Source organism: Hyperoodon ampullatus, assembly GCF_949752795.1.
Source record: "Hyperoodon ampullatus genome assembly, chromosome: 6".
Classification (NCBI taxonomy): Eukaryota; Metazoa; Chordata; class Mammalia; order Artiodactyla; family Ziphiidae; genus Hyperoodon; species Hyperoodon ampullatus.
This window is the reverse complement of record NC_136919.1, coordinates 113,149,210-113,169,673: the sequence shown is the minus strand read 5'-3', so window position 1 is coordinate 113,169,673 and position 20,464 is coordinate 113,149,210. Positions and strand designations below refer to the sequence as shown.

General features: G+C 36.8%; 1 protein-coding gene across 4 annotated transcripts in view; it reads right to left on the bottom strand.

The window, feature by feature from the left end:
* PPP3CC (protein phosphatase 3 catalytic subunit gamma) overlaps positions 1 to 20,464 on the bottom strand; it is a gene marked incomplete at its 5' end in the record, with an annotated part of 89,598 nt that overhangs the window by 35,705 nt on the left and 33,429 nt on the right. For all 4 annotated transcript variants that reach the window (XM_079706504.1, XM_079706503.1, XM_079706502.1 and 1 more), the window contains 3 exons: positions 5,357 to 5,468; positions 16,581 to 16,705; positions 17,043 to 17,240. In XM_079706504.1, coding sequence (XP_079562630.1) covers positions 5,357 to 5,468; positions 16,581 to 16,705; positions 17,043 to 17,240 — 435 coding nt within the window. The remainder of the gene's footprint in view (positions 1 to 5,356; positions 5,469 to 16,580; positions 16,706 to 17,042; positions 17,241 to 20,464) is intronic.

The window sequence follows — 20,464 nt, the reverse complement described above, 5'->3', positions numbered from 1 at the left end:
TTTATTTCAAAAAAAAAAAAAAAATCAACCTGTCATAACAATACTGTTTTCATTAGCAAAATTACAGGAGTTTCTGGAACCTCCTGTAATTTCAGTAAGCTGTTTAACTACACATCAAAAAAGGGGCCCTTGGAAATAAGAAATTAATTTACTTTAGAAATATGGACCCAGAGCTATGAGATGGAATCATAAAACCACTAGGTTTCTTGCTTTCCAAGTACATAACAATAAAGAAATGTTTTTGCAAAGATAAATGATATGTCAAAAATTAACTGTTATACTTTGCTACTCAAATTATCTCTGGATTTGAAAGAAATAAAAAAAATCTCTGGGGCTTCCCTCGTGGTGCAGTGATTGGGAGTCCGCCTGCCGATGCACGGGACACGGGTTCGTGTCCCGGTCCGGGAAGATCCCACATGCCGCAGAGCGGCTGGGCCCGTGAGCCATGGCTGCTGGGCCTGCGCGTCCGGAGCCTGTGCTCCGCAGCGGGAGAAGCCGCAGTGGTGAGAGGCCCGCCTACTGCAAAAAAAAAAAAAAAAAAAAAACTCTGCAATATAAAGCACTTCAAAACATGATATAAGAAAAAAAAAGCCTCCACCTGCCCCTCCTAGAAATATTAACAAGATTGCAGCTGCACAATTTGGAACTAAGCATCGCTTAACAGTAATTATAAGGTGCTGATTCTAAATGTCACTGTGGCCCTTTAAGAAAGATCAGCTTATCAGTAAAAACACTCATGCAAAGTGGCACACATGCTCTTTCCTTATACAGGAACAAAATTAAAAATTGTACTTGAATTTGTGTGCTTATTCCAAGATTTATTAACATTTCGGATGCAGCATTAGAATGAAACAGGAGTATCTTGGCAGATAAGAGAAAAAGAAAGAAACGTGGTTTAACTAAATTAAAGCATGTGAAAAGCAAAGAAAAACCTGAGATAAGAAATCCTGTGCAAAATGACACACTCAAAATGTTTCCCAAACCTATTGTTCTATTTTCTGAAAACAGTCTGAACCAATTATACTAATCAAAAAAAGAACTCTGAAAAAACAGAGGAAGAATTAGATAGAATGTTACCAAAAAAACATGAATCTTAATTCAGAGGCATCCATACACATCTTTTTCTTCATTACTTATCTATTGCCAAATACTGAGCATTCCAGGGCCTTTGTTAACTGCTTGATAGGCACTGTTTAATTTTCCCAGGTAAAGAAACAGAGGTGTAATGAGGACCACCCTAATATTTGGCTTAGAAAAACAATGCAAAATATTTACAATTTTTAAAGTACTTGATGAAGTGGTTCTCAAATGACAAACAGTAGATACTTTCCAAGCCTCTGGAAGAGGTGTTCTTAACCAGCAGTGTGCTACAGAATTACCTGGGATGCTTTAAAAAGCCTTTTAAATGCTTAGGCCCTAAATGGATAATTTGAAAGTTACCAGTTTAAAAAATTGTTATAATAGTATTACATAGTGGTGATGAAACGCTAATTCATGGAGTTCTATGGGAAGATAAAAAATTAAAAGTACTAGTCCAACTTCCCACAGGTAATCACTGTTACCAATTACTTCTGCACCTTATATATTTTTAATTTACAAAGGAGATCACACTATACGTGTTCTGCAAATGGCTTCCTTCACCTAACAATATATCTGAACAGCTCTCCATATCAGTACATCTAGATCCACCTTGATCTTACAACAGCTGCCTAGCATTCCATTTTTTAGATGTATTATCCCTTATTTAAGCAGTCTTTTATTGACATTTAGATTCTTTTTTTTTTTTGCTATTACAATTAACACTATAATGAACATCCTTATACATCCATATCTTCTTATCTTTTTGAGTATATAGTATGATAGGCAGAATTCTAAAATGACCTGCAATGACCTATACCTTTGTATAATCTGTGCCCCTCTGAGTGTGGAACTTGGAAATAAGCTGAGACTCCCATGATTATGTATCATTATGACAAAAGGGAGATTCTCCTGGGTGGGCCTGACCTAATCAGGTGAGCCTCTGAAAAGCAGAGGGTTTTCTCCAGCTGGCTGATCACAGAAGAGGAAGGCAGAGAGATGCATTTGGGCTCTAGAAACTGAGGGCAGTTTCTAGCCAACAGCTAGCAGGAAACTAGGGGCCTTAATCCTACAGTCAATAAGGACCACCAACAACTAGTGAGCTTGGAAGACACCAAGCTCCAAATGAGAACACAGCCCTTGGTGACACCTTAATTTTGGCCCAGTGAGACCCTGAGCAGCAAATTTAGCCATACTGTGCCTGGACTTCTGACCTGCAGTAACTATGAGATAACAAATGTGCTGTTTTAAGCAGCTAAATTTGTGGTAATTTGTTATGCAGTACTAAAAAAAAAAGATACAGGGTTTCCCTGGTGGTGCAGCGGTTAAGAATCCGCCTGCCAATGCAGGGGACACGGGTTCGAGCCCTGGTCCAGGAAGATCCCACATGCCGTGGAGCAACTAAGCCAGTGTGTCACAACTGAAGCCTGCGCACCTAGAGCACGTGCTGCGCAACAAGAGAAGCCACCGCAATGAGAAGACCGTGCACCACAACGAAGAGTAGCCCCCGCTCTCCGCAGCTAGAGAAAGCCCACGTGCAGCAACAAAGACCCAAAGCAGCCAAAAATAAATAAAAATAAAAATAAATAAATTTAAAAAAGAAAAGATACAATCTGCATGATAAATTCCTAGAAGCCAAACTGCTGGGTCAGAAATTTTTACGGATATTCCAAAATTACTCTTCAAGTACTTTATACCAATTTAAACACTCACCAACAGTAGATCTAATTTTTTTTAAACTTCCTGGTTAATTACTGATTTAAAGTGTTTATTTCAATAAGTTCCAAGGCCTGGAATGATCTATATCTTGCCCATTTGTAGCTGACTTTTCTCTCACAGGGTTTTTAAGTGTTCACACTCTAAAATTTCTTTCAATAAGAAAGACCTTTCCTTTCAGGCATTACTAGGAGGAAGGCTGTCATCACAACTGCTAACTTCAATGTAGGAAGCTACTGGTAACAAGAGTTAAAATGAGCATTGGGAACATTTTCAAATTGTAAGTAGAGGGACTTTGTGGCAGCTGAATAAACTGAGTCTCTGAAAACAAATTTAAAAGTTTTTTTCAACTTTGAATGTTCTTTTGGTAATAAAACTTCAGATATAATATATTCCTCCAAGATGATAATCTGAAGAGAAATCTGAATAGGACACAAAGTAAAATCCATGATCAAAATATCAATTATATGAACAATAAAGGTTTTTTTTTTTTTTTTTGGCCACACCACATGGCAGGTGGGATCTTAGTTCCCTGACCAGGGGAGGAACCCTCGCCCCCTCGCAGTGGAAGTGCCGTCTTAACCAGTCGACCGCCAGGGAAGTCCCAAACCATTTTTATATATTCAGGATTATGGGGGGAAAGAGGTAGACTTTAGGGCTAGACAAGAGATAATTTTACCTTTCTTATTTTATAAAGAATATACTAACACTTTAGAAATCAAAAAAGGTATAATTCTGTTTTTTGTTTCAATATTTTCCTTTCACTATAACAATACAAAAATTCCATGTAGTATAAACTGATATATAATTTTTTTGAATGCTAGAGTACGTACCAAAAGTCTTTAAAATGTTCATGCCCTGACACCTAGTAATTCTTTTCTGAGAGTCTATCCTAAAGATATAAATCACAAAGGAGCATTCATTCAACAATTTAATTCAACCAATATTTGTTCAGCATCTACTATGACTTATTAGATAGTGTTCTGGAAAAACAACAGAGAACAAAACACGTCCCTGCTGTCATGCAGCTTAAATTCTGGTGGGAGAGAAAGGCAGTAAATAAATAAATATATTTTAAAATATAAATTTTATATATATAGGATATATAAAAATTTCAGGTATTGATAGATACTATGGGAAAAAAAAGTAGGGTATGAGAATAAAGTGATGAGATTTTAATTTAGAAAAAGCAACCAGGGAAGAAAATCTCTGAGGCTATGACACGAATGAAGTAAGGATGTAGGTCTTCTAAGCAGATAGACACCTGGGGAAACAAGAGATGATACGTGCAAATGTCCAGAGGCAAGTTCTCCCAAACAAGCTCAATATAGTCACCATCATGCTGCATGTTACTTAGAGCCAATTGTGAGTACCTAGATTCTGGTCAAAGAAATCTGTGAGGTTTTTGTTTTTGTTTGTGCTTCGCCTCAAGGCTTGAGGCTTTGCAGGATCTTAGTTGGGCCTCGTGGAAGTGGAAGTGGAAGCACGGCATCCTAACCACTGGACCACCAGGGAATTCCCTGTTTTTGTTTTTTTAAATCAGCTTGTAATGTTTTGAGTTTCAAAAAAATTCTACCTTTAATAATAAATTTTTTTTTACTATTACAGTATTATTTGTAGTTGGAATCAACCTAAGTGCCCTACAGTTGCTACTAAATTGGCCACACACATGATATTACATTCATAAGATGGAATACTTTAAAAACATTAATATTATATTTTAAAGTCATGTTAAAAAGTATTTAACAAAATGGAAAAATGCTATTACATAACATGAAAAGAGCAATTTATTAAACAGTACATATACTATGAGCCCAACTTTATTGCAAAAATATATACAGTTGGCTCTCCATATCCACAGGTTCTGCATCCATGGATTCAACCAACTGCGGAACTAAAATATTTGGGGAAAAAAAAATTCCAGAAAGTTCCAACATGCAAAACTTAAATTTGCAGTGGGCCAGCAACTATTTACATAACATTTACATTGTATTTACAACTATTTACATAGCATTTGTATTAGGTATTATGAATAATCTAGAGATGACTTAAAGTATACAGGAGAATATATGAAGGTTATATGGAAATACTACACCATTTTAGATAAGGGACTTGAGAATCTGCGGATGTGGGTATCTGTGGGGGTCCTGGAACCAATTCCTGGGAAATCAAGGGAGGATTGTATGGATATAGATATATCTGAACTATTTCATGATAGGTTTTTATGTATACAGAAAAGAATAGAAGACTATATACCAAATAGTGAGATAACAGTGATTAATTTTAAGTGGTGTAATTGTGGACAATTAATATCTTTGGACTTTTTAACGTTTTCCAAATATCCTAAATGTATTACTTATAGACCCAGAGGGATACTCAAAAGTTATTTTCAAAATAAGTGTTAAAAAGTGGAATCTAGGTTCTCATCAGAAAATAAAACAAAACAAAAACAAAAACAGAACAGGAAGCATTTGAGGTCCATTAGTTTCTTTTCTTTGTGTTTAATTCGCTGGGACTGGCTAAAGGATAACTTAAAAAGTTCTGGAGGAGTGATTATACTTACATTCCTGTTTGAAGGTGAAATATTCTGTAAGATGCCTGCATTCATGATTTCCTCGAAGCAGAAACAATGTTTTGGGATGATTAATCTTTAAACTCCATAAAAACAGCACACACTACAAGACAAACACAAGGATAAAATTTTTATTTTTGATCACAATAACACATAAAGACAATTTATACAAATTCAAATGACTTGCTATAATGGCGTATCTCACTGATATTCCCAAGTTGAAACATGAAGAATTCCAGCTTTTGAGTGTGTTGTGCTATTGCCCTAGAATTTGTCTTTTTTGTTGTTTTTGGTTTTGTGGTTTTTTTTTTTTGGCTGTGCCACACGGCATGTGGGATCTTAGTTCCCAGACCAGGGATTGAACCCGTGCCCCCTGAAGTGGAAGCACAGAGTCCCAACCACTGGACCTCCAGGGAACTCCCTGCCCTAGAATTTGAAAGGACGTAAGAGAGTAGCCTTCATAGAAATCTCTTCTTAATTTCTGTTCCCATGCTCCATCCAAATATCTAGATCTCTATGATAAAGTCACCCACACACATGCCTTAGTCCTAAAACCTGTATTTTATTTAGTGGAGAAACAGTAGAGACATTTCCACTAAAATCAGGAACAAGGCAAGGATATCCACTAATACCACTACTATTCAACATTGTACTAGAGGTATTAGCCAACTGAATTAGACAAATCAGTTAGAGGCTTAAGAATGAGTACAGAAAAACAAAAACTATCTCTATTTGCAGATGATATAATAGCATACCTGATAAACTCCAGAAAAATCAATGATACAACTAACTAAACTAATAAAAAATTCAGTAACAAGGAAGGATATAAAATTAACATACAAAATCAATAGCCTTCATATACACAAACAATAAGTGGGACACAATGGTAGACAAAACTCCATTTACAATAGCAGCAAAGAAGATTAACTACATAGGAATAAATTTAACAAGAAATGTACAAAACTCATACCAGGAAAAAGTTTAAAAAACACTCCTGAAAGACACAAAAGTAGACATGAACAAATGGAAAGACATTCCCTGTTTTTGGATAGGATGATTCAGCATTAAAAGATTACAGTTCTTAGGACTTCCCTGGCGGTCCAGTGGTTAAGCCTCTGCGCTCCCACTGCAGGGGGCGAGGGTTCCATCCCTGGTCGGGGAACTAAGATCCCACATGCTGCACAGTGCAGCCAAAAAAAGAAAAAAGAAAAGATTACAGTTCTTCCTAGTTTATAAACCCATTACATTTCCAATAAAAATGCCATAAGCTATGTTACGGAGTTAGACAAGTTGATAATAAAATTTATATGGCAAAATAAACATGTAAGAACAGCCAGGAAACAGCCAGAAAAACACTGAAAAAGATGGTTAAAACATACTATAAACGTTCTAAATTAAAATAGTGGTCCTGGCACATATGTAGATAAATATATCAGTGGAATAAAATGGGTCAGAAATTAATGCACGTACATATAAAAATTTGAGATATAAGAAAGGTGGCACCCTAAATCACTGGAGAAATGATGAGCTTCTTAATAAATGTCTCTGGGACAACTGGTGCTATTTCAAAAAAAAATTAGATCCATATCTCACATAATGAATAACAAATGGATAAGGGAGCTAAATATCAAAATGCAGCCATACAAGTTCTAAAAGAAAACATGTAGGTGAGTTTTCTTTAGCCTTAGCATAGGGAAAAACTTTAAAACTAATGACTAAAAGTCCAAAGGCAAAAAAAGAAAAGATGGGTAAATTTGACTACATAAAAATAATTTGCATGGTATAAAACAATTTGGCAAGAACTGACAAAATCACATATACATTTAACTTTTGACCACATCTAGGAGCCTACCCTGAAGATACACTTCCAACAATAAGAAAATACATACACACAGGTTGCAGTGTTATTTGTAACAGCAAAGTATTTGAAACAACCTAAATGACCATACAAAGGAGAGAGGCTGAGCAAATTATGATACATCCACACAATGAAGTACTATGAAGTTATGAAAAAAAACGTGAGAAAGACCTCTCTTATAAACCGATTTGGGGCAATTTCTAGGATACACTGTTAAGAAAAAAGCAAAATGAAAGAGTATCTACAGTATGCTACTGTTTATGTAATAAAGAAAGGGTATAAGAAAAACATATATTAGCTGCTCATTTGTGCATAAGAAATAAGGGAAAGATAAATCATAAACTAAAGAGACTGGTTACCTAGAGCAGGCATAGAGGAAATGGGTGGAAAGCAGTGGGGATTGGGAACAGGTTAGGAGGGATGAGGCCAGAGTGACACTTCTCAAAGCACACCTCTTCGGATAGGTTTGACCTCTAGAACCACAGTAATTAAAATTACTTGGGTATTAAAATTACTCAAAATAAGTATTTAAATCAACCAGCATGTGATAGAAACCCCAAATATAATATGAACAGTAACAAATGAGCCTAACTGTATTATAAATGGATAACAAGGTAACAAAGAAAGGGACGGGATGGGGGAGAACTAACCCAAGTTATATATGTATATAATATATAATATACATATACACACACTATATATAACCAAGCTACATATATATATATATGCATGTGCGTGTATATATATATATATATATATATATATATATATATATATATACACACACGCATATGCATATATATCCCCTAGCTCCTTCTGCTGAGAGGGCCTAGGACCTCAAAATCATTATGTGTATTGATTTTGGGATTACAAATAAATTTTAGTAGGGAGGCATATATACAAATACAGAATCCATGAATAATGAAAATCAATCATATAGTCTAATCATGAAATCTAATCATATCTAATCATATACAGCTTCAAAACATAAGCAAAAATTGACAGGACTATTGTGAGAAACAGATAAATCAATAACTGTAGCTGGAGATTTTGATGCAAACCCAAAAGTAAATCATAGTTCAAGCAAACAAAAATAATCAAACTTATAGAAAACAAGTGAACAAGTATAGAATGCATTATTTTCAAGTATATATGGGATAGTCACAAAAATCTACTGGGTACCACAATAAATTCCAAAGGGAGTCTCAATAAATTCCAAAGAATGAATATTATTCAGATTATGTTCTCTAATTAAATTACACTAATTAGAATCAGTAACAAAATACTAACTCTAAGAAAATCCCACATGACTGGAAACAAAAAACATACTGCTTCATTGTCTTAGGGTTTAAAAATAATTCTTTAAAAAACGTTGAATGATAATAAAAACAATACATGTCAAAATCTGTGGGACCCAGATAAAGCAGCACTTAAAGGGCAATGTACCTTAATAAGTACATTTATTTTTTAAAACATATATGCAAATATGTTTGTATATGCTTAACCTATCTCTGAAATGTCATACAAGAAACTCAACAGTGATTGTATGGGTGGAATGGCTAATATATGAGAAGATCCTCAGTGTCATTAGTAATTAAAGAAATATTACTTGAAATGACAATAAGATACTACTTTATCATTTTGGTAAATACTAGAAAATGAGATAAAACCAAATTCTGGAGGAGGGACATGAGGAAATATGAACTCTTAGGTGCTACTGGTAGGAGTATAGACTGGTACAGCTGTTCTGAAGAGTGATCTGCAATAATCGGTTCAAGTATTATATGAAGTAGGTACCCTTTTCCCTAGCAATCCCACTCTTGTTCATAAACCATAGAGAAACTAAAACATGGGACCGTAGTGGATTTATATAAGGGTGTGCCTCACAGCAGTGTTCATGATAGAAAGAAACTGGAGGCAACCTAGTGTCCACCACTGAGAACAGAGAACTAAAATGTCATAGATATATACTATGGGATACTATGGAGCAGACAGAAACCCAGATAGATCTTAAAAACATACTGATATGTAAAAACAAAAATCAACCACAAGAGAGCTACAGCAATGATTCTCTCAGGGTGGTCACATTCATCTCAAAGTGTGGTACATCAGCATCACACAGGAACTTGTTAGAATATACATTCTCAGGGTCTATCCCAGACCTAAAGAATCAGAATTCTGGGGTGGGCTCCAGCAATCTGTTTTTGAACAAGCCCTCCAGGTAATTATGATGCATGCTAAAGTTTGAGAGCGACTGAATAGCACCATAACATTTATGTAAAATTAAAATACTTTTCTCACAAAAATGTTATATATTAAAAAATTAATAATAATATATGTATTCTGAGACATATACTAAATACAACAGAAACATGTATAGTTGGGAGAGGGAGTAAGGAAAATAGAGGTCACAGATAAGAAAAACAAAACAAAACAACAAAGGGACTTAGAAAAGACTAATAATAAATGTGCCATGACCTTAAGAGCTTAATCCAACCAAGATTTCCCACCTTTTTGAAAGGAAAGACTTCAAAATCCTGAATCCAAATGCTTCTCAAAATGCCTACTCTAAGTCACCAACATCTCCTGCCTATGCTTACTGGATGAGATTACTAACTAGTCTTTCTGGGCTCCCATAGTCAGTCCACCACGTAACAGCCAGAGTAATTGTTTTAAAACATAAATGTGAATATGTCACTTCCATGCTTAACAAACAAATAAACAAACAAAAAAGCTCTAATGGCTTTCCACTGCATTCAGAATAAAACCCAAACTCTACCATGGTTTGCAAGGCCTGACATCGTGTAAACCCTGCCTATGTCTCTGATACACTGTCTACATTGTCCCCTTACTCGTTCTGTCTAGCCACACTGACCTTGTTTCTATTCCTGGGCTGCCTTAGGCTTGCTCCTTCCTCAGAGCTTTTACACTTGATATGCCCTTTGCCTGGAATGTACTCACCCCACCCCTCCATCTACGCATGGCTCATTCCCTCAGGTCATTCAAGTTTTTGTTCAAATATTACCTCTTCAGATAGGACTTCCCTGATCTCCAACTAAATTAGCTACTCCTGTCCCCCTTTTGTCCCTTACCCTGATTTGATTTTCATAGACACTAAGCAAATATAAGATGCCATCTCTCTCACTAGAAAACACAATAGGGACTTCCCTGGTGTCGCAGTGGTTAAGACTCCGCACTCCCAATGCAGGGGGCCCAAGTTCGATCCCTGGTCAGGAACTAGATCCCACATGCATGCCACAACTAAGAAGCCTGACTGCAGAACTAAGGAGTCCACCTGCCACAACTAAGACCCGGTGCAACCAAATAAATATTAAAAAAACAAAACAAAACAATAAAGGACTTGGCTTTGCTTGTTTATCTCCACATCCCCAGAATTTAACAATGTCTCTCAACTTAGGTACTATTAACAAGCATAATTCTTTGTTGCAGGATGTTCTGTATTCCTGAACCCTGCTCATTAAATGCCAGTAGAACTTCTCAATTATTTTTTATTTATTTATTTTTTTTGCAGTATGTGGGCCTCTCACTGTTGTGGCCTCTCCCATTGCAGAGCACAGGCTCCGGATGCGCAGGCTCAGTGGCCATGGCTCATGGGCCCAGCAGCTCCGTGGCATGTGGGATCTTCCCAGATCGGGGCACGAACCCGTGTCCCCTGCATCGGCAGGCGGACTCTCAACCACTGCGCCACCAGGGAAGCCCAGAACTTCTCAATTATTGTGACAAACCATTCATATGTCATTGTACATGAGTACATGTGCAGTATAGTTTCTCAAAAAGGAAATTGTTGGATCAAAATAATGTATATTTTGAGACAGACCTTGCAAAATAAACACTATAAAATGTAAATATATAGACACATACAAATATAATTGGATGGCTTTTTCCTTTTTTGGGTTGACTTTTGTTTTCAACATAATATTTCAAATTTCACAAAATATTCCAAGGAAAAATTACATTAAATTCATATATAAACATAGAAAGCACTTTCTCTTTACCTTTCCCAACCAAGAACATGATATATCTTTTGAATTATTTGGTCTTTATCTCTGCCTCCTGAAATGACCAACTAAACTTTTTGAAGTAACGAGCTATATAATGCTCATCCACACTACAATGTAATTTGGTTGATATACTTCTCAGCCTCTAATCTCAAGTTTTATTTCCTTGTATTATACATCAGGATGCAACTGTACAATTATCTTGTACACATCAGTTAAAGGTCATGATTATCAGAAGATCTGTTCAATACTCTTTGTATTTCTATGTGAACAGAATTTTTACTCCACCTCAAGAATCATTTCTATATGTCAACAATTGTTCATTAGTTGTCCATCTGATAACATTTACATCACCTAAACATCTGATAACATTTTCTCTTTGGTGGCTCCTGTGCATTTAGTACAACACATCCTATGCTGAAAATGTTCCCTTTAATCCTTTCTCTTATTATAAAATCAATGAAAGGAAACTAAAATTTAGCTTCCCCTACCACAGAGGAAGTACTTTATAATGGGTGCAAATGAAGAAGGAATATCAAAAGGCTCAGACAGGGCTTCCCTGGTGGCGCAGTGGTTGAGAGTCAGCCTGCCGATGCAGGGGACACGGGTTCGTGCCCCGGTCCGGGAAGATCCCACATGCCACGGAGCGGCCGGGCCCGTGAGCCGTGGCCGCTGAGCCTGCGCGTCTGGAGCCTGTGCTTCGCAACGGGAGAGGCCACAACAGTGAGAGGCCCGCGTACCACAAAGAGAAAAAAAAAAAAAAAAAAAGGCTCAGACAAAAGTGAAACTTTACTATTCTGTTTTATCAGTCACATTTGGACCAGTCCCTGGTGTACTACCAAAGACCACGTTGCTTCAGGAAAGATCAATGCTTGCTCTGGGCATGGAAAAAAAAAAAAATCATCATGCCTTGATTCTCTCATACAGGCTCGAGGAAAGAGAAATTATTAAGTATGGAAGAGAAAATAAAGTTCTGTAAAAACGATTTGGCAATACATATCAAAAGTCTTAAAAATGCTCACACTCTTAAAAATACTCATTCTATTATAAGAATCCAATCTAAGGAAATATCAGAAATGCTATTAAAGATGTATTCAAAAAGATGTTAATTGCAGCAATATGCAGAATGGAAACAACTGGAAACAACCTTGTACCACTTACAGTACAAGTGATACAATTAACTACTGCTTAAGCCATAAAGACATTTAAACATCTCAGAAAACAAGCAGTCTGGAGGCAAGATGTCTAGGTTTAGTGTACCAGCTCAACATCTTCACCAAGAAATCATGCCCTCTCTCTCTCTTTGATCTGCTATTCACAGCAGGTCTGCTTTTTTTTTTTTTTTTTTTTTTTTTTTTGCGGTACGCAGGCCTCTCACTGCTGTGGCTTCTCCTGTTGCGGAGCACAGGCTCCGGACGCGCAGGCTCAGCGGCCATGGCTCACGGGCCCAGCCACTCCGTGGCATGTGGGATCCTCCCGGACCGGGGCACGAACCCGTGTCCCCTGCATCGGCAGGCGGACTATCAACCACTGCGCCACCAGGGAAGCCCCAGCAGGTCTGCTTTTCATTCTTAGTTATAGCACCTCCTCGTGGTCACAAAATGGCTGCTACAGCACACACACCCACATTTGCCATGACATAGTGGAATGGGGGTCCAAAAGCTTTCACCTTGCAAGAGTCTTTTCATCTGGAAAGAAAAAATTTCAAAACAACACACACAAACAACAACGACAAAACAACGTGCAGAAGTCCCTTTATATATTACTGGGCAAAAGAGGATCTCATCTTTACCCTGGACTAGTCACTGGTAACAGGGAATGGATTGCCATGACTAGTTCAAACCAACCAGAATTCATTCCCTTGGGCTGGGATAAGGGCTTTCCCTCCCTGAAATTAAAAGTTCTCCCTGAGAACTTTTTTTTTTTTTTTTTTTTTTTTTTTTTTTTTTTTTTTTTGTGGTACGCGGGCCTCTCACTGTTGTGGCCTCTCCCGTTGCGGAGCACAGGCTCCGGACGCGCAGGCCCAGCAGCCATGGCCCACAGGCCCAGCCGCTCCGCGGCATATGGGATCCCCCCAGACCGGGGCACGAACCCGTATCCCCTGCATCGGCAGGCGGACTCTCAACCACTGCGCCACCAGGGAGGCCCCCTGAGAACTTTTAAATAGGTACAGTCCGCAATGTTACAATCTGCAAGTATCATCTCCACCCATCCCAGGTACCTATTTAGTTCTCCCTGACAACCCCCAATCCCATTTATCTGAACAAAACAGGGATTTGGTAGTAAGTAAGAAGGAGAGAAGAGGTAGGCAAATAAGCAGTACCTGCTATAAACCAAATTATCCAAAGAGAAATGGTGAAATAAATTATGGTATTTATACCATTAATCATACTTTTGGAGAAATTTTAACGATAGAGAAAAGTGCTCTCAAGACAATGATGAGTTGGGGCGAAAGACTACAAAAGAGGATGCACACAACGATCTCAACTTTCTTTAAAAAATATACACATGTAAAAGAAGAAAAAGACTGTGAGGAAATACAACAAAATGTTAACAGTAATTTCATTATAATTCATTTATAAGAATTATTTTTCTTAGATTCTGCATTTCCCAATTTTTCTACAAAAATTGACTACTTATAACAAAAAATTATAATAGGGACCCCATTACCTTATTTTCATCTGTTTGACAAAAACATCACACTCATGCTTATCAAGGACATTGATAAAAATTTATTGTTCAAGTATATACTTGTATCATGTTAGACTAAGTTGTAGCTTACAGAAATCTATAATCTTAGTGGTCTATAAGTGGCTTCCAACTAATACGAGATATATCCTACAGTTCAGTTTTAAAACTGGTATAATACAGCGTTGTCAATTTAAAGTTTTGATTCATTTATCTCTTAAGCTGTTGCAGAAAAACGCTTTGTTAGCCAAACATCAAATAACATGATAAAGCCAAATACAAACTATGATTTATTAACATTCGTTCAGTCAACAAATACTGAGTGCCTACTATGTGTCAGGCACTGTGCTCAGTCCTAATATGAAGAATATTGCTAATAATGAAATAAGCACTTTTGGGGACTTCCCTGGTGGTCCAGTGGGTGAGACTCCGTGCTCCCAAGGTAGGGGGCCGGGGTTCGACCCCTGGTCGGGGAACTAGATCCCGTATGCATGCCGCAACTAAGAGTTCGCATGCTACAACTGAGAAGCACACATGCTGCAACTAAGAAGTCTGCATGCCACAACTAAAAGATCCCGCATGCTGCAACAAAGACCCGGCACAGCCAAAATAGATAAATAAATATTAAAATAAATAAATAAATATTTTCATATCGTACTGAGCGATCTATTCATAAGTATATCTTTTCTATTAGATTGTCAGCTCCCATAGAGACCATGAATCTTACTCATTATTTGATGCTCAGAGCCTGCCATAAAGTTGGCACTCAGGAAACATTTGTTGATGAGTGACAGAAAAAATACGTTAACACAAAATATTCTGAATATGGCATATGTGTACAAAAATCATTGTGTGTGTGTGTGTGTGTGTATTGTGAATATATTGATGCATTGAAACTATTTTTAAAGTATATGAGTTAATAATCAGAGGATGATTTGGCACAACATTTATCGTTTTAAAAAGTTACTTCTGGGCTTCCCTGGTGGAGCAGTAGTTGAGAATCTGCCTGCCAATGCAGGGGACACGGGTTCGAGCCCTGGTCTGGGAAGATCCCACATGCCGCGGAGCAACTAGGCCTGTGAGCCACAACTACTGAGCCTGCGTGTCTGGAGCTTGTGTTCCACAAGAGAGGCCGCGACAGTGAGAGGCCCGCGCACCACGATGAAGAGTGGCCCCCGCTCACCACAACTAGAGAAAGCCCACGCACAGAAACGAAGACCCAACACAGCCAAAAATAAAAATAAATAAATTAAATTTTTAAAAAAAGTTATTTCATTAAATAAAATTAATTAAAAATTCAGTAAGTTCTGTATTCTTTTCTTCAGCCTCTAAAACTTCCTCATGCTACTAAACACAAAGAACTAAGCATTCAATGTGTCTTTCAAACACCCATACTTTTGACATACTGCCTACTAAAATAGGATGTGGATAGGAATATGGGAAGCTTTTAATGTTACAGTCTGCAAGTATGATCTCCACCCATCCCAGGTACCTATTTAGAAATCTTGGGAATTTACTGAGCAGCAGGGAGAATGTGCTTATTTCCTTAGCTTCTATCATTAACTTTAGAACTCATAGATGACACTAAATGAATTTGAGACACTGGCAAGATAACACTGAACTTTTTTGATTCATGAACTTAAGACTGTCTATCTAACTAAAGAGTAAGATATATTTCTCTTGTTGTTTATTTTTCTGGCAGCCTTAGTATCCCAGCTGCTTTTTTGGCTGAGTACCAGGTGAGATAGTTGACTTGTATGTAGGAGTGATGCTGCATGAACAATAAACCTTTAACCACCAGAAACATACATAGTACAGTGAGGGTCCCACACTACGAGGGAGAGGCAGAACTAAAGACTGCAAGAACAGCAAGCAGACTCAATTTCTCATCTCATGCTTATTCTGGGGATAGTATAAATTCGATTACCTGCACCATTTCAAAAGTTACTTCTCTTTTATTTGCCAAGCATGTAGAGCTGAATCAATGGACACTAAATATGAATGTACTGTGGTTCCACTGTACTCAAGTCATTGCGTTAGGTTTTGAAATAGTTTTATCTTTTGTACATAAAAGCTTATACTTTGTTTTAAATCTAACCATTTTTCTGTCATCATACAATTTTCAAAATGTATAAATTGAGTTTTCATTAACTTCATTAACTGTAATCATTTTTTCCTTCAATGAACATGTACTTCCTATGTGCAACGGTATCATAAATTATTCCTACAAGAGGCTAAGTGCCTGATTATTCAGCATTGGCAGTTAGTCTAAGCGTTCAATGTAGCTCAGCAGCTTATAGTTTTATAATTAAGGTGAGCTAATCCAAACCCCACTTACGGTGAATAGCAATTTATGTCATTTATATACAGCCTGTACACTATCTACAAAGAGGAAAGGTTGGTAAACACTTAAGTTATTTGCAAAGCAGGGTTAACATAGCCTTCTATATGTCAGATTTTTACTGGTTAATAAAAGGAATAGTACTTTTTATATCAATTAAAACGTATCTCTATCACTTTAATTATTGAAACTAACAAAGTTTATAAATTCTGCCAGTGTTCTCATTTTAATTTCTTCTACTGAAGAATGGAAAGAATTTTTTTTAAAAAGATAATATGATAGTTTCAACACATCCAGTTTAATATTTACCTCTATACTGAAATAGCCTCTGTCCACATAGTCACCCAGAAAGAGGTAGCGTGTATTACTAGGTGATCCTCCAACTTCAAACAACTTCATCAGGTCAAAAAACTGTCCATGAATGTCACCACATACTAGGAAAGAAAACAGACCTAGGGTGAGGTGAAACATTATGTCTTAGAAGAGAAAGGGCATTACACCAATAGGACCACAGTTTAACTTTTAACTTAAATCAGTCTAGCTTTCGACTGGACTGCTCGATAATTGCAGGCAATCTATCAATACGAAATAGTCCTACTGGAAATATCAGACATTTTAAATTGTATTTCTTCAATGAATAACAAACATACTAAACAATCCTAAGACTGCTCACAATTCCTAAAATAATTATCACACATTTTAGTTGGTTATTTGTAATCACTTCTCAAATTAGCTCAAATCTAAGTACCACCATGCGAATACTTCTCATACCTGTGATTGGAGCATCTACTTCTATCATAGTCTTCTCTTGTCTCAGGATGGCAGCCCCATCATTGATTATCTTTAAGGCTACTTCCTCTTCCAGTCGCCCTTCCTTCACCAAATGGTTTTTCAAAATATCAATTTTAGGTTTCCCATTCTCAAATACTTCCTTCAAAGTAAGCCGCTGTGTTGGAGGAAAGGGGACAGCTAGGAAGAGAGAAAAAAAAAATTTTTAACAGTTAAAGGTATAGAGAAAAACCATAAACACATTACTTTTACGTAACAAATTAAACCTAATGCATCACCACGATTTCACATCCACAGCACCAGAACTACATGGGAAAAAAAATCGAAGATACTATATATTATAGATGATCGATGCTAATTTTTTAAAAGGCCACAGTTAAAGTCAAAGTCATTTAAAAGATATACGTGTGTGTGCGTGTATAAATTATGTTATACATAAAGATGAAAGACTTGAAGTTGATTCAGTAGATAAGCTAAAAGTGAGACAAGGGACTAGATGATATGAGTATCTTTTATCTATGGAAAACGTGTTAAAAATGAAACTATGGTTTAAAAAAATGAAGGAAAAGAAATCACAACACTAAAAGGGCATTTATTTCTTCCAAAGAACAGACCTAATGAAACCATGTCTTGGAAGTTTGACTTCAGTTCCTGATCAGGGGAATCATAGGTGTTTTTTATGTATGTACATATGTATTACTAAAAGGTAGTTGCTTAAAATATTACTGATAACAAGAACACAACTAACAGGGTGGAGCTCTTCCACAGAATAACTTGCTATAGTAACAGAGCATAAACTTGAGAAAACTAGGTATGGGAGGTCTAGCTGTGTTTTCTAATCTCGAAATGCTAACAACCAACTTCAGTCTACACTGGATATAAAGTTTATATACAACATCATGGTAAATTAGCAACTTGAACAGAAAAAATTTTTTGACATTTTAAAATTGGCTATCACCTCTTCTTTTACCTATCTTATAATGTAGTCTACTTTAGATTCCCTGTGACCTAATAGCCACAAGTCTATAAACCATAAGTTTTAAAGGAGAGATTCATTTCAATTTGTGGTTACTGTCTGGTTATTCCACTTCTAGCTTTATGGAAGTATTATTAAGAACCAAGTTGAAATCTACAGGCACTTAAACAATTTTAGACTTGATCTAGCCATTCCATTTTGTATTTTTTACAAGTAAAGAAAGTCCTATGGTTAAGTTTTGTAATGCTCTTAGCTATAATTTGACTCATTTTGACTATTCAAAGCCCATTGAAAATATCATAGTAGCTATCCAACTAGCAAATATTATCCTGAGATAGGGGACCATATACATCCCAGTTTACTCAGGACAGTCCTAGATTTCAGCTGCTCTCCTAGTATAACTGTTAATAGCATCCCCTTTCCCTCTTAAAACTGTCTCAATTTAAAGGACAAATTAGTCTTAATTTGTGTAATTCATATGGAATATCAATATATTGTTTTAGTAGGATAATCTAAATCTAAAATAAGACAAAAATAAAATATTATGATGAGTCTTTTATTCATTCATCTGGTGAGTCTATAAGACAGGGTGAAGGTTAGTCCTGAACAAGTTTACTTAAATTTTTACTAAATTGTTTTTAATTGCCCACTTTGTAAATCAAAGAAATTGGTCAAAAAACTAAAAACAAGATGAAATAATACAAAATCAAATATGTTGGAATTGACAAAAACGTATCATAACAGAGGTAGTATGAGAGACAAGAGATCCACAGATACTATTTGACTTCTACCAGTAGTATTATTACTTACTAATAAAAATCATTCTCCTCCAATCTCAGTTGTAATCAGAGAACAGTTTACAAAACAGGAAACCCGTTTTTCTTATATATCATAAAAGTTACTTAAGTAGAGGTGACAACAACCTAAAGAGCTCCTGAGGAGGAAATTTAGAAAGATATTTTTTCTTTCTCTCAAATTCTTCAGTTGTAATTTATTTAAAACAAGTGAACAAGTCAGTTAAATGAAAGTAAGGATGAAATGGATCAAGGGGATTATGCCTAGCTAAGAGAAATGGGACACAGCTGAGCCAGGAACACTAAGAGGAATTAAGATTGGCTTGGGACAACATGCATAAAAGAAAGTTCCAGGAGAGTCCTAAGTTTTTAGGTAGGGGTTATTATTATTATTTTTTGAATTTTGTTTTTTTTATACTGCAGGTTCTTATTAGTCATCAATTTTATACACATCAGTATATACACGTCAATCCCAATAGCCCAATTCAGCACACCCCCACACCCACCCCACCATGGATTTCCCCCCTTGGTGTCCATACGTTTGTTCTCTACATCTGTGTCTCAACTTCTGCCCTGCAAACTGGTTCATCTGTCCCATTTTTCTAGGTTCCACATACATGCGTTAATATACGACATTTGTTTTTCTCTTTCTGACTTACTTCACTCTGTATGACAGTCTCTAGATCCATCCACGTCTCAACAAATGACTCAATTTCATTCCTTTTTATGGCTGAGTAATATTCCATTGTATATATGTACCACATCTTCTTTATCCATTCATATGTCGATGGGCATTTAGGTTGCTTCCATGACCTGGCTATTGTAAACAGTGCTGCAATGAACATTGGGGTGCATGTGTCTTTTTGAATTATGGTTTTCTCTGGGTATATGCCCAGTAGTGGGATTGCTGGATCATATGGTAATTCTATTTTTAGTTGTTTTTTTTTTTTTTTTTTTTTGCTGTACGTGGGCCTCTCACTGCTGTGGCCTCTCCCGTTGCGGAGCACAGGCTCCGAACGCACAGGCTCCGCGGCCATGGCTCGCGGGCCCAGCCGCTTCGCGGCATGTGGGATCCTCCGGATCGGGGCACGAACCCGTGTCCCCTGCATCGGCAGGCGGACTCTCAACCACTGCGCCACCAGGGAAGCCCGTATTTTTAGTTTTTTAAGGAACCTCCATACTGTTCTCCATAGTGGCTGTATCAATTTACATTCCCACCAACAATGCAACAGGGTTCCCTTTTCTCCACACCCTCTCCAGCATTTGTTGTTTGTAGATTTTCTGATGATGCCCTTTCTAACTGATGTGAGGTGATACCTCATTGTAGTTTTGATTTGCATTTCTCTAATAATTAGTGATGTTGAGCAGCTTTTCATGTGCTTCTTGCCCATCTATATGTCTTCTTTGGAGAAATGTCTATTTAGGTCTTCTGCCCATTTTTGGATTGGCTTGTTTGTTTCTTTAATATTGAGCTACATGAGCTGTTTATATACTTTGGAGATTAATCCTTTGTCCGTTGATTAGTTTGCAAATATTTTCTCCCATTCTGAGGGTTGTCTTTTCGTCTTGTTTATGGTTTCCTATGCTGTGCAAAAGCTTTTAAGTTTCATTAGGTCCCTTTGTTTATTTTTGTT